This window comes from Dendrobates tinctorius, unplaced genomic scaffold (assembly GCF_039654945.1).
Source record: "Dendrobates tinctorius isolate UK_male_01 unplaced genomic scaffold, ASM3965494v1 ptg000003l, whole genome shotgun sequence".
NCBI classification, from domain to species: domain Eukaryota; kingdom Metazoa; phylum Chordata; class Amphibia; order Anura; family Dendrobatidae; genus Dendrobates; species Dendrobates tinctorius.
Genome location: NW_027361671.1, coordinates 50,488,066 through 50,502,937, shown reverse-complemented (window position 1 = coordinate 50,502,937; position 14,872 = coordinate 50,488,066). Strand labels below are relative to the sequence as shown.

General features: G+C 44.4%; 1 protein-coding gene across 1 annotated transcript in view; it reads left to right on the top strand.

Moving 5' to 3' along the window:
* Nucleotides 1–14,872, top strand: part of LOC141080502 (uncharacterized) — a 56,394-nt gene that overhangs the window by 24,201 nt on the left and 17,321 nt on the right. The window contains exons 3-5 of the mRNA XM_073565749.1: nt 5,293–5,589; nt 13,889–13,907; nt 14,151–14,207. Coding sequence (XP_073421850.1) covers nt 5,293–5,589; nt 13,889–13,907; nt 14,151–14,207 — 373 coding nt within the window. The remainder of the gene's footprint in view (nt 1–5,292; nt 5,590–13,888; nt 13,908–14,150; nt 14,208–14,872) is intronic.

The following is a 14,872-nucleotide window of genomic DNA, read 5'->3' as shown; positions in this document are numbered from 1 at the left end:
AATCTCTGCACACACTTTTGGACACTGGACACTTTTGGATTGTGTGAGGCCCAATGAATTTCTGAGCGCTATGTGACAGGCTCGATGGCACAGCTGTGACAAAAGTGACTAGAGGATAAGGGAGATTTTGAATCTCTGCACACACTTTTGGACACTGGACACTTTTGGATTGTGTGAGGCCCAATGAATATCTGAGCGCTATGTGACAGGCTCGATGGCACAGCTGTGACAAAAGTGACTAGAGGATAAGGGAGATTTTGAATCTCTGCACACACTTTTGGACACTGGACACTTTTGGATTGTGTGAGGCCCAATGAATATCTGAGCGCTATGTGACAGGCTCGATGGCACAGCTGTGACAAAAGTGACTAGAGGATAAGGGAGATTTTGAATCTCTGCACACACTTTTGGACACTGGACACTTTTGGATTGTGTGAGGCCCAATGAATATCTGAGCGCTATGTTACAGGATCGATGGCACAGCTGTGACAAAAGTGACTAGAGGATAAGGGAGATTTTGAATCTCTGCACACACTTTTGGACACTGGACACTTTTGGATTGTGTGAGGCCCAATGAATATCTGAGCGCTATGTGACAGGCTCGATGGCACAGCTGTGACAAAAGTGACTAGAGGATAAGGGAGATTTTGAATCTCTGCACACACTTTTGGACACTGGACACTTTTGGATTGTGTGAGGCCCAATGAATATCTGAGCGCTATGTGACAGGCTCGATGGCACAGCTGCCTGTGACAAAAGTGACTAGAGGATAAGGGAGATTTTGAATCTCTGCACACACTTTTGGACACTGGACACTTTTGGATTGTGTGAGGCCCAATGAATATCTGAGCGCTATGTGACAGGCTCGATGGCACAGCTGTGACAAAAGTGACTAGAGGATAAGGGAGATTTTGAATCTCTGCACACACTTTTGGACACTGGACACTTTTGGATTGTGTGAGGCCCAATGAATATCTGAGCGCTATGTGACAGGCTCGATGGCACAGCTGTGACAAAAGTGACTAGAGGATAAGGGAGATTGGATTGCTTTTAAAAAAGCAGTTTGCAGAGCAGTGGGTAAACAGCAATGCCAGCCTGTCAGGAAGCCTTAAAAGGCAGCCCAACAACCAACACCACTTATACACCACAATATAGCCTCCCCTTGCACTGCACACACAGTGACTGGTGTGTTGTGCAGGCCAAATTGCTAGCAGCAGAAGCAGTTTTTTTTCTTCTCAGGAGGCCAAAAATAAAAAATTGGGATTGCTTTTAAAAAAGTAGTTTGCGGAGCAGTGGGTAAACAGCAATGCAGGAATGTCAGGAAGCCTTAGAAGGCAGCCCAACAACCAACACCACTGATACACCACTATATAGCCTCCCCTTGCACTGCACACACAGTGACTGGTGTGTTGTGCAGGCCAAATCGCTAGCAGCAGAAGCAGTTTTTTTGTCTTCTTCCCTGCCTAACGCTCTCCCTACAGAATCAGCAGCAACCTCTCCCTATACTGAGATCGGCAGAAGTAAGATGGCGGTCGGCGTGCACGCCCTTTTATACCCCCTGTGACGCCCACCAAAGCAAGCCAATCACTTGCATGCCCTTCTGAAAGATGGTGGTGACCCCTGCCTATGTCATCACGTTGCCCACAGTGTCCGTGGATCCTGATTGGCTGAAAAAGAGCGCAAAACAAACTTTTGAAACGCGACTTTGGCGCGTAAGTCGCCGACCTCGTGGCCGACCTCATCCTAGGGTCGGGTTTCGTTTCATGAAACCCGACTTTGCCAAAAGTCAGCGACTTTTGAAATTTTTCGACCCGTTTCGCTCAACTCTAGTATTGACTTTTAACCCTGTTTTGAATAAAACTTTTAAAGAAGCCGTTGATATCCTGGATTCTTCAGCAGCGCAGATTTAGACACTTCACCTTTTTTCAAGTTGTGCGACAAAAGCATATAGCCAGACTTGGTTAGCAATAGCAATGCTATATTGCTACTGCAGTGTAACAAGTCCATCTGAGGTGGGCAAATTTTCCTGCAATACTAATCCTGCAAAGTTTTCTCAACAGGGATATATCATACGTAATTTAAAATGGGCAAGGCGCCTGGTAAGGTACAGGGAAGTGGACGTGATGCAGATGGTGAGAGCAGAGGCAATGCGCAAACTAGAACTATGCTTGCTGTGGGAACAAAACAAACACACATAATGTCGACCTAGCTTCCTGTCCCACTTTGTAGTGTATAAAGGTTGTTGGATGGATAGCACATAATGCTTCCAGTCAAATTGCCAGCACCGCACTGTCTTCTATGTCTTTTTTACATAAACTGATGCAAAGCCTCAAAAAAACTGAAATTCCAGGTTGGTAGGTAGCAAAACATGAAAAATGACAAGAGGGTGAATACTTTTGTAAGCCACTGTAGGTAATATCATAGATGATGTGCTGCATAGTCTGCTTCCCCTGACTGGTGTCCACTGGTTGGGACCCGATCCTTTTGTCTGCCCTTATTCACACACTGATGTCAACTTTGACACATGATAAGGTTTTTAATATTAGACAGTGTAGGACGGCCCCGACCACAGAGTCACCTTGTCGATGGTGGGGACGGCTTTTATGCTATACTTGATCAAATACTGTATTACTAAGAACTCTGTATTACTTAAATGCACATTTGCTTTTTATTTAATTACAGCAGGGTTTTTCTCATTTTGTCTTTTGTAGGTTTTGTATGCTTTATGGCCAATGTGAACATGCGTTTATGTGCTGCATGTATACCAACTCAAAGCAAGCTCAATTTTTGTGTTTGTGTGGCCTCCCTCTACTGAGCTGGAAATTGTATTTAAAGGCTTCCCCTGACTGGTGTTCACTGGTTGGGACCCCGCTCCTTTTGTCTGCCCTTACTCACACACTGACGTCAGCTTTGACACATGATAAGGATTTTAATATTAGTGTGGGAGCACCCCGATCACAGAGTCACCTTGTCGATGGTGGGGACAGCTTTTATGCTATACTTGATCAAATACAGTATTACTAAGAACTCTGTATTACTTAAATGCACATTTGCTTTTTATTTATTTTATTACAGCAGGGTTTTTCTCATTTTGTCTTTTGTAGGTTGCAAAGCCTCAATAAAAACTGTGAAATTCCAAGTTGATAGGTAACAAAACATGAAAAATGACAATAACAAGGGGGTGAATACGTTTGCAAGCTACTGTAGGTAATATCATAGATGATGTGCTGTATAGTCGGCAACAAGGCACCTGTGAAAGACAGAACGTCATCAGAAGTAGAGCTGATCTTCACATGTGACCCCAAGTGAGGCATTTTGAGTAGTGATGAGCGAATTTCTTCAAAAAATGAGTGCCAAACATAAATTCGGCACAAATATGGCACATTCAAATTTGTGATCGGAAACATGAGCAAAATTTTATAAAATCTCAAACAATTGGAGACATTTGGTAAAAAATGCGGGAAAATATTTGCGTTGCCAGTGAAGTATTTTATGCACTTTGGCTATGATAATGGTGGTGTCTGATGAGCGTGGGGCACGTGGTTGGGGGTTTGCAGAGCTCAGAGGCGCGGCGTGCTTGAAAACTGTAATTTTTTTTTTTTTTTTGAAACTTTGTGTGTGCACATTGCAACTAGCTGATCAGGGTGCAGGAAACACCCACAATGTCCTGACACAACATCTTGTGTCATTGGCGTCTGAAATCACATGTCCCGCTCCATACATAGAGCGGACAACTTATTTTAGATCAATTTTGACAGTATAATAGCGCAGAGAGGCTGCTCCTGATAGTGGGACTGTTTGATGCTAGATTTTACCTAGTTAGCTAGGCGGTTGTTTATTAATCAGAGAGTTTAGAGAGCTACTGTTGTGCATGAAAAATTTTTTGGGGGGCAATTGCTACCGTGATTCACCACCATATCTAACCTTGTTATTTAGTGGTGGTGAAATTCCACTGTCTGTATAGATCATACAGATAAAAAAAAAATTTGTTGCTAGCCGTGATACAGCCTGCCATATTCCCCGTTGTAATATTTTGGGGATGAAATTAAGCTGTCTACAGACCTGACACACATTAAAAAAAATATATTTTTCTGTTGCTAAACATGATACAGCCCGCCATATCCCATGTTGCAATTTTGTGGTGGTGAAATTGTTGTGGGTGCAGAGCATTTGCACATAAAATATAAATGGGGGGTTTAAAACCTGATACAGCAGGCTAAATCCGAATATGAAATTGTTTGGAGCATATCTTCTGTTACGCCCACATAATTTACAATGATATATCCCTGTTCAGAAATGTTTGCAAGATTAGTATTGCAGGAAAATTTGCCCACCTCATATGGACTTGTTACACTGCAGTAGCAATATAGCGATGCTATTGCTAACCAACCAAGTCTGGCTGTATGCTTTTGTTGCACAACTGGCACAGTATAAATACCGTGTAATATTTCCCTGCTGAAAAATTTGCAAGATTAGGATCGCATCACAGAAAAACTTGCCCATCTCAGATGGACTTGATTTACTACTTGCACTATATAGCAATGCTATTGCAACCGACCAAGTCTGGCTGTATGCTTTTGACACACTACATGGTGCAGTTTAAATGCTATATAATATTTCCCTGCTAAAAATAACTTTGCAGGATTAGTATCGCAGGAAAACTTTCCCACCTCAGATGGACTTGTCACACAGCAGTAGCAAAATAGCGATGCTATTGCTAACCAACCAAGTCTGGCTGTATGTTTTTGATGCACAACTGGCGCAGCATAAATGCCGTATAATATTACCCTGCTGAAAAAAAATTAGCAAAATTACTATAGCAGGAAAATTTGCATACCTCAGTTTCATTCCATTGCTTCTCATGTTTCCATGTACAAATGAGAATAAGGATGATCGCTCTACATGTGACATACCTTCAGATATTTGGAAACCGCTATTAAGTCCCCGCTTAGCCTTCTTTTTTTCAAGCTAAACATTCCCAGATCCTTTAACTGTCCCTTGTAGGACATACTTTGCAGTACGCAGATAGCGCTTCTCTGAACTTGCTCGTTTTTCAATTTTTTTTTAAATGTGCTGCTCTGAAGTGGGCATAGTATTCCAGATGAGGCCTGGAAAAGTAGAGGGGGATAATTACTTCACGCTGTTGACTCATGTGCAGTCTGTGATCTATTAGTATACCCAAGTCTTTTTCACATGTGCTGTTGCTTAGTTCTATTCCTCACATATTGTAGATGTATTTTTAATTTTTCTTGCCTAGATGTAGAATCCTGCATTTCTCTTTTACCCATCAAGCTTTCAAAGTCATCGTCAACGAAAAGCCAAAATTTCCATCTTGGCTTGATGCTGACGTGAAACATCTAATCAAGAAACTGCTGCGCAAACTCCCTCAGATTCGGTTGGGTGCGTACGGGAACATCCGAGAGCATCCATTCTTTACCAACATCGGCTGGGAGGATCTGGAGGAAAGGAGAGCAGAGCCACCGTTTACACCATTCAGGCCAGTTCTGGAGAACCAACATCTGCAGGGGCTGGAGCAAAAATTCCTTCACTCCGTGGTCAGATTTACGTATGTGTCACCTAGCTGGGCCGGTAAGGATTGTTGTTCTTACATTGTTTTAATCGTCATCAATCATCTTGTCTTTTTTCACTATTTCTGACAATGACTCTGGTGTTTTTTTAGGTGGATGAAAAGATATGGACTGTGAAAGAATCCACGACCATCTGGTGAGAAACCGCTGTACACACATACCACCTATTATATCAGTACAATGTATGTGTTGTTACATAGTGGAATGGTTCATTATAAAGACCATTCCCCTGGTATAACAGAAGATCCGGTAGATAGAAGAATTCACATCTTCCTCTTCTATCTTGCAGGATGAGCCCGTGCCAACTGCCCAGAACTAATTGCCTCCTAACACGTGCCTCGTCTCTGCTGCTGTATGTCACCTTGGCTGCCCTTCAACATCACCTCTCTATACCATCTTCATGCCGGACCACTGCCATTGTTTTGCTGCCCCAGACCATTGACTTGGTCTCCTCCAATCCTGGGCTGGTATCTGACATCCCTGCAGCCCGAAGGTCTTCTACCCTCAGGAGCGGCCTGTGTTAAGTTTCCATCTGGTGAGTTCAGGAACAATAGTCCTGGGGCTGCCGAGCAGCAAAATGTACCAGAGCGACCATTATCCCTGAAACCACCTTAACACAGGCCTGGTAAGTTCTGCACCCATCACACATCACATCACCCACACTACATGATCAGTAACTGTATAGGCCCCCACACATAGCACCTTTCAGCACATAGATATAGTACACAGATCAGCTTTTGTTCCTGGGATTTAATCTGATCGCCATATTTGGGGTCAGGAAGGAATTTTCCCCTCAATATAAGGACAATTGGCCCATTCCTCATAGGGGGTTTTTGCCTTCCTCTGGATCTACATGGCCTTAAATAGGTTTAGTATCATAAATTAAAAAGTAGATTCACATGCTAGTAGCATAACCAAAAAGTTTGAAAAAATAAATTTGCAAATATAAATGATAATTATTCTCTTGTGAACCCAGCCTACAACTAATTCTGTAATGATGCATGCATTACTAACACAGAGGACGCTTTCACGTGTCTCCATTTCTAATTCACCCATTTATTTTGGCATGGGTGGGCCCCATTTGAAAGTTCGCATCGGGGCCCATAACTTTGTAGTTACGCCACTGAGCACAGATACACCAGGCGTCTGACGGAGATAACAGACTGTTCAATATGTGGCCTGGAGTTTTTTTTTATTCTTTTTTTACACCAAAATACTGTATAGACCTAGGGTAGCAGAGAGACAAAAAAGTGGAATGTAGGCCTGAAAAGTAACAATTTGTAGAGCACAGATAGATCTGGCGTCTGACGGAGATAGAACACTGTTAAATATGTGGCCTGGATTTTTTAGGCCCACCAAAATTGTGTCAATAAGTAGGCTATGACACTAAAAAAAAATTGTTGGAGTGCTAAAATTGTAAAATATTTAGCGCAATGATACGCGATGCGTGTACAAAACACAGTGATAAATATAAGAACTGTAGCTAAATATTTTTTGGCCAGCTAGAGATTTTATGGTCAGCAAAACGGTGTCCAAAAATATTGTAAGACACTCCAAAAAATACTACAGTACCAAAAAAGGTCAGAATTTTCTGCACACTCAGATCTGATGCCTGGGACAAAAAAAAGCCGTTTTAAATTGCTAACTTTTCACACTGTTGTATTAAAATGACCTGGCTGTAGTCTGCAGGGTGACCAAGCCAATAAATGTAGAAAAAAAAGGGGCTCTGGATTACTTTGTAATAAAATTAGCAGGGTTCAGATGCAAAAATTTTTAATCCTAGCCACGGATACTCGCAGCTAGGTGTGTATACAGTCATATGTTAAAGTTTGGGCACCCCTATTAATGTTAACCTATTTTCTTTATAACAATTTTGGTTTTTGCAACAGCTATTTCAGTTTCATATATCTAATAACTGATGAACTCAATTATATTTCTGGATTCAAATGAGGTTTATTGTACTAACAGAAAATGTGCAATCTGCATTTAAACAAAATTTGACCGGTGCAAAAGTATGGGCACCCTTATCATTTTCTTGATTTGAACACTCCTAACTACTTTTTACTGACTTCCTGAAGCACTAAATTGGTTTTGTAACCTCATTGAGCTTTGAACTTCATAGCCAGGTGTATCAAATCATGAGAAAAGGTATTTAAGGTGGAGACTTGCAAGTAGTTCTCCTATTTGATTCCCCTATGAAGAGTGGCATCATGGTCTCCTCAAAACAACTCTCAAATGATCTGAAAACAAAGGTTATTCAACATAGCTTTTCAGGGGAAGGATATAAAAAGTTGTCTCAGAGATTTAACCTGTCAGTTTCCACTGTGAGGAACATAGTAAGGAAATGGAAGAACACAGGTACAGTTCTTGTTAAGCCCAGAAGTGGCAGGCCAAGAAAAATATCAGAAAGGCAGAGAAGAAGAATGGTGAGAACAGTCAAGGACAATCCACAGACCACCTCCAAAGACCTGCAGCATCATCTTGCTGCAGATGGTGTCACTGTGCATCGGTCAACAATTCAGCGCACTTTGCACAAGGAGAAGCTGTATGGGAGAGTGATGCGAAAGAAGCCGTTTCTGCAAGCACGCCACAAACAGAGTCGCCTGAGGTATGCAAAAGCACATTTGGACAAGGCAGTTACATTTTGGAAGAAGGTCCTGTGGACTGATAAAACAAAGATTGAGTTGTTTGGTCATACAAAAAGGCGTTATGCATGGAGGCTAAAAAATACATCATTCCAAGAAAAACACTTGCTACCCACAGTAAAATTTGGTGGAGGCTCCATCATGCTTTGGGGCTGTGTGGCCAATGCCGGCACTGGGAATCTTGTTAAAGTTGAGGGTCATATGGATTAAACTCAGTATCAGCAGATTCTTGACAATAATGTGCAAGAATCAGTGACGAAGTTGAAGTTACGCAGGGGATGGATATTTCAGCAAGACAATGATCCAAAACACCGCTCCAAATCTACTCAGGCATTCATGAAGAGGAACAATTACATTGTTCTGGATTGGCCATCCCAGTCCCCAGACCTGAATATCATTGAACATCTGTGGGATGATTTGAAGCGGGCTGTCCATGCTCGGAGACCATCAAACTTAACTGAACTGGAATTGTTTTGTAGATAGGAATGGTCACAAATACCTTCATCCAGGATCCAGGAACTCATTAATAGCTACAGGAAGCGACTAGAGGCTGTTATTTTTGCAAAAGGAGGATCTACGAAATATTAATGTCACTTTTATGTTGAGGTGCCTATACTTTTGCACCGGTCAAATTTTGTTAAAATGCAGATTGCACATTTTCTGTTAGTACAATAAACCTCATTTGAATCCAGAAATATAACTGAGTCCATCAGTTATTAGATATATGAAACTGAAATAGCTGTTGCAAAAACCAAAATTGTTATAAAGAAAATTGGTTAACATTAATAGGGGTGCCCAAACTTTAACATATGACTGTATATATATAATAGGCAGCAGCAGACAGTAATGGACCCTTTTGATGTATGCAGTGAGATCTATATACTCACATACAGTGCTTGCATGCCTTGCACTAATGTGGATATGCACACATAGACTCCCCTGCCTACCTAGCACTGCAACCTATCTATATACCCCCTAATTATCCCTAAAAAGGACTGTTGGTTTAGCTAGATTTGTGGATTGAACAATGGTAGACCCACACTAACTAATAAAAGCACAAATCTCTCCCTGTCTCAGCAGCAGCTCTCCCGACACTGTCTGATTCCGGAGGCGACTGGGCCGAGCAGGGCGGCATCCGGTCACTTATAGACCTGATGACGCTGTGCGGCCAGCCAATTACTATAACACCACAACAAAGATGGCTGCAGCATTAAAGTGCATGGTAGACAATCCCTGCATGTTCATTGGCGCTCTAAAGACCGCCAAAATTGCAGGGCAGAGACCTGAGCTCCCTCCGAATAATACCGGAAATGCTCGGTGCTCGCCAAGTACACTCAATACAGTGATACTCGGGCGAGTAATGAGTAGTGGCGAGCACGTTCGCTCATCACTAATTATATTATATGATTATAATATTATATTAGAATCATTATAAAACTATATTATATGAATATATTATATGTATGTGGTGTATATATTTTATCATGTGATTATATGATTATATTGAATATCATTGGCTGCAGGGCTTGTTCTAAGCTCATTCTATAACTCTGTGACATCACAGAATCGGAGCTCTGCAGGGATATTATGACATCATGAAAACTATATAAGCGGCTGCTCACCTGGAACTCCTTTGAGGGTTAAAGTGAAGGAGCTGAGAGTGAGTATGTGTTTCTTCCACTCCTGGTCTGTCCTTATTATTTCCCATTTCCTATCTATATAAGTTTCTGATTTCTTATGACAAGCTTCTGATATTTCCCAATTCTCATATTCCATACATTTTTAATGACAAAACCTTCTATTTGATAATTAGCTCGTTATGGCAATATTTACTATTGATACAGTTGGTATTTAAGATCAGGATCTGTATAAGGAAACTTCTCTCTTTCTCCAATTCAGGATTTTGCGTTTATTTACATTTGAAAAATGATGAGCAAATATCGGAGAGGAATGCATGTAAGTCCGAAATATGAAAAGTCCTGTAATTCAGAGGAGTGGCTAATGTTCTCTCTATACATGTATATAGCAAGGAATTTCTGTTGTCTGATGATGTGGGGACTTGAATCTGCGGCCGTCTGATCTCTTACCTGACGCCATATAATTACGGCAATATTGCGGTATATAGCAGAAATCACTGACTTCTATGGCGCCAACCACAGGCAGAACGTCACAGGAAAGATAACAGGACAGAGACGGGGGTGTTTACCCGGCCCCCAACTGTCATAATGGCCCCCCGACTCCTGAGGTCACGTCAGGCTTCAATGCCGCTGTCACCAACTGCCAGTTTACCCCCGATCTTTACCAGAAGGAATCATGGAGAAAATGGAGATTCACAATACACAGTCCTCAGTTGTCAGGAGACGCCGCCCTCAGTTGTCAGCAGACTCCGCCCTCAGTTGTCAGCAGACTCCGCCCTGAGTTGTCAGGAGATGCCGCCCTGAGTTGTCAGGAGATGCCGCCCTGAGTTGTCAGGAGATGCAGCCCCTCAGTTGTCAGGAGACGCCGCCCTCAGTTGTCAGCAGACTCCGCCCTGAGTTGTCAGGAGATGCCGCCCTGAGTTGTCAGGAGATGCCGCCCTGAGTTGTCAGGAGATGCCGCCCTGAGTTATCAGGAGATGCCGCCCTGAGTTATCAGGAGATGCTGCCCCTCAGTTGTCAGCAGACGCCGCCCTCAGTTATCAGCAGATGCCGCCCCTCAGTTATCAGGAGATGCCGCCCTAAGTTGTCAGGAGATGCCGCCCTCAGTTGTCAGGAGATGCCGCCCTCAGTTATCAGCAGATGCCGCCCTCAGTTATCAGCAGATGCCGCCCTCAGTTGTCAGCAGATGCCGCCCTCAGTTATCAGCAGATGCAGGGGTCACATTCCAGGCGTGATGGTAATGAACCATGAATGCCGCCCTGAATTGTCAGCAGACGCCGCCCTGAGTTGTCAGGAGATGCCACCCTCAGTTGTCAGGAGATGCCGCCCTCAGTTATCAGCAGATGCCGCCCTGAGTTGTCAGGAGATGCCGCCCTCAGTTGTCAGCAGATGCCGCCCTCAGTTGTCAGGAGATGCCGCCCTGAGTTGTCAGGAGATGCCACCCTCAGTTGTCAGGAGATGCCGCCCTCAGTTATCAGCAGATGCCGCCCTGAGTTGTCAGGAGATGCCGCCCTCAGTTGTCAGCAGATGCCGCCCTCAGTTATCAGCAGATGCCGCCCTGAGTTGTCAGGAGATGCCACCCTCAGTTGTCAGGAGATGCCGCCCTCAGTTGTCAGGAGATGCCACCCTCAGTTATCAGCAGATGCCACCCTCAGTTGTCAGGAGATGCCGCCCTGAGTTGTCAGGAGATGCCGCCCTCAGTTGTCAGGAGATGCTGCCCTCAGTTGTCAGGAGATGCCACCCTCAGTTGTCAGCAGATGCCGCCCTGAGTTGTCAGGAGATGCCGCCCTGAGTTGTCAGGAGATGCCACCCTCAGTTGTCAGGAGATGCCGCCCTGAGTTGTCAGCAGATGCCACCCTCAGTTGTCAGGAGATGCCGCCCTCAGTTATCAGCAGATGCCGCCCTCAGTTATCAGCAGATGCCACCCTCAGTTGTCAGGAGATGCCGCCCTCAGTTATCAGCAGATGCCGCCCTCAGTTATCAGCAGATGCCGCCCTCAGTTGTCAGGAGATGCCGCCCTGAGTTGTCAGCAGATGCCGCCCTCAGTTGTCAGGAGATGCCGCCCTGAGTTGTCAGGAGATGCCGCCCTCAGTTATCAGCAGATGCCGCCCTCAGTTGTCAGGAGATGCCACCCTCAGTTGTCAGGAGATGCCGCCCTCAGTTGTCAGGAGATGCCGCCCTCAGTTGTCAGGAGATGCCGCCCTGAGTTGTCAGGAGATGCCGCCCTGAGTTGTCAGCAGATGCCGCCCTCAGTTGTCAGGAGATGCCGCCCTGAGTTGTCAGGAGATGCCGCCCTCAGTTATCAGCAGATGCCGCCCTCAGTTGTCAGGAGATGCCACCCTCAGTTGTCAGGAGATGCCGCCCTCAGTTATCAGCAGATGCCGCCCTCAGTTGTCAGGAGATGCCGCCCTGAGTTGTCAGCAGATGCCGCCCTCAGTTATCAGCAGATGCCGCCCTCAGTTGTCAGGAGATGCCGCCCTCAGTTATCAGCAGATGCTGCCCTCAGTTGTCAGGAGATGCCGCCCTGAGTTGTCAGCAGACGCCGCCCTCTGTTATCAGCAGATGCTCCCATCAGTTGTCAGCAGATGCTCCCATCAGTTGTCAGGAGATGCCGCCCTGAGTTGTCAGGAGATGCCGCCCTGAGTTGTCAGCAGACGCCGCCCTGAGTTGTCAGGAGATGCCGCCCCTCAGTTGTCAGCAGACGCCACCCTCAGTTATCAGCAGATGCTCCCCTCAGTTGTCAGCAGATGCTGCCCCTCAGTTGTCAGCAGATGCAGGGGTCACATACCAGGCGTGATGGTAATGATCCATGAATGCTGCATGGGGTACGGACTGGCGTTCTGCTCATAGATTGCCCTCATATTATTAAATTTATCTTGTACATTAGAGGGCATTCTCATCTCCAAGATGCATCCAATATATAGTAGTTATAATAATAAAATTAACTAATACTTGTATTTAGAAATGTAGTATAGTTCTTCCGATTCGCTATGCCGCTTTCCCCATTTGTAGGACATTGCTGTAGCTTAGGTATCCATGGTTATGACCACTCATATAGTGACAGTTGTTAGTGGTTGTAACTATGGACTGCAATGCCCTGCACACGAGGTAAGCGACATAGCGAATCAGAAGAACTATACTAATTTCTAATTGGAGGTATTTGCTAATATTAGTATTATTGTAACTACTATATATTGGGATAGCATCTCGGAGATAAGAATACCCCTTTACCTTATAAACCCATTCATTATCCAGTGTAATGGAAGCCTGAGTATATGATGCACACTACAATGTAAGAAGCTGAACTATTTCATGGACCTTTTACACTTCTCTGTTTTCCTCTTTCAGCCTGCACACAGTAACATCACATGTAAGTATGGACTTTCTTACAGGCATTTATAGCATTTATCCCGGCCGTGTCCCCCCAGTGCCGTCCTCCGGTCTGTGCAGTGTGGGGCCTGAGGCTTTCCACAGCAGGCGCTATCTAGTAACGTAATGGCGCCTGCTGCGCTGAGTCTCAGTCTCACAGGGGCTCAATGGTGGTACAGGAAGCCGATAGTAACATTGTGATGGAGGTCGGGGTGATGGGGGATCAGAGCCAGCACTTCCCAGGACTCACCGCCCGTGTGGTCTCCAGGACCCCTGCTTGCCTGTCGTGACCGGAGAGCCCAAACCTGACAGTCAGATCAGATCCGATATTGTGTAAGGAAGTCTCTGTACAATCAGGGGGTAAAGGAAGGGCTCAGTCACATGTTTGGGGATGTCCCAGCCGTCAGCTTTATCACTGGCCACATATTCTATGGAGCTGGTAACATGTCAGCATTGGGGGAATTGTGGATCACACTCACCACTGACTGACTACTGGGAAACACCTGGGAAGTTTCCATCAGCTTTTTTTTTGCCTACAAGAGAATTGAATGACACAATGATGGTAAAAATGGACTAATAAAATATAAAAATCGGATGCAGTGCACTGAGGAAAAGTCAATCTAATCCTAAACTGTTGTTTGTTTTTCAGCTGCAGGTGACAATCACAGGTAAGAGTCTTTCTTCTCATTGTACAGTGTGCGGTGTGCGTGCGCCACCTCGCTCCATCCTACAGGGGGCGTCTCAGAGCTGGAGGGTCCGATCCCCGGGATCAGCAGCTTATTCCCTATACTGTGGAGAGGGGAGAACTCAGTTGGGACGTCTATTTTAATAGCTCAAATCAATTCCTGGTTTTGGGAAAAGTCCTAGTGTAACCCGTCCTAATATACACATTGATGTTTCCTTTTCTATAGGGAGCACACTGGATTTATATCTCAGGCGTGCAAACTTCTTGACGAGATCACAACATTGTAAGTGAAAAAATTTAATGATCTAATCTAAGAAAACCTTCTAGATGCCATAATGATAGAGATGTTTCCGTTTCTCTGACGGCTGATTCATGTTCTTCAGGTAGAGATGATACAATGTCACCTGTCTGCACACAATTATCTGTCTATACATGTAGCTGCCATTTATCAGATCCCAGTCATGTATAATAAGTATGCCACGATTCCAGTCTGAAATCAGATGCCACTCACCCATTCAAGTCTATGGGTGCATGGAAAACATGGGACTGCACTTGGATGACAGCTGAGTGCAGTCTGATTTTCAGACTCACAATAGAAAAGATGGAAAAATCTTGTTCTCCATCTTCTGCTCACAGTGTAATCCAATTGTTTGATTCAAGAGAGTCAGATAACACTATGCTGACATTCAGATCAGAGTTTAATCAGAGTGTCATTAGCATAATCATCCCGATTCCCATGTGGCCATGGCATTAATGGGACTATATCACCAGGTGTTTGATACCCCATCTAAAAGCAACTATTCCAGCAATTTGTTACTTACTGGCCTGCTTGCTGCAGTTTTAATACAATAACTTTTATCTGCTGCAGATCTAGCAGTTCTCTGAATGCTGAGCTCTGTATAACCTCGTTCACACCACTGATTGTCCGCTTTCTGTGTACATTTTGCA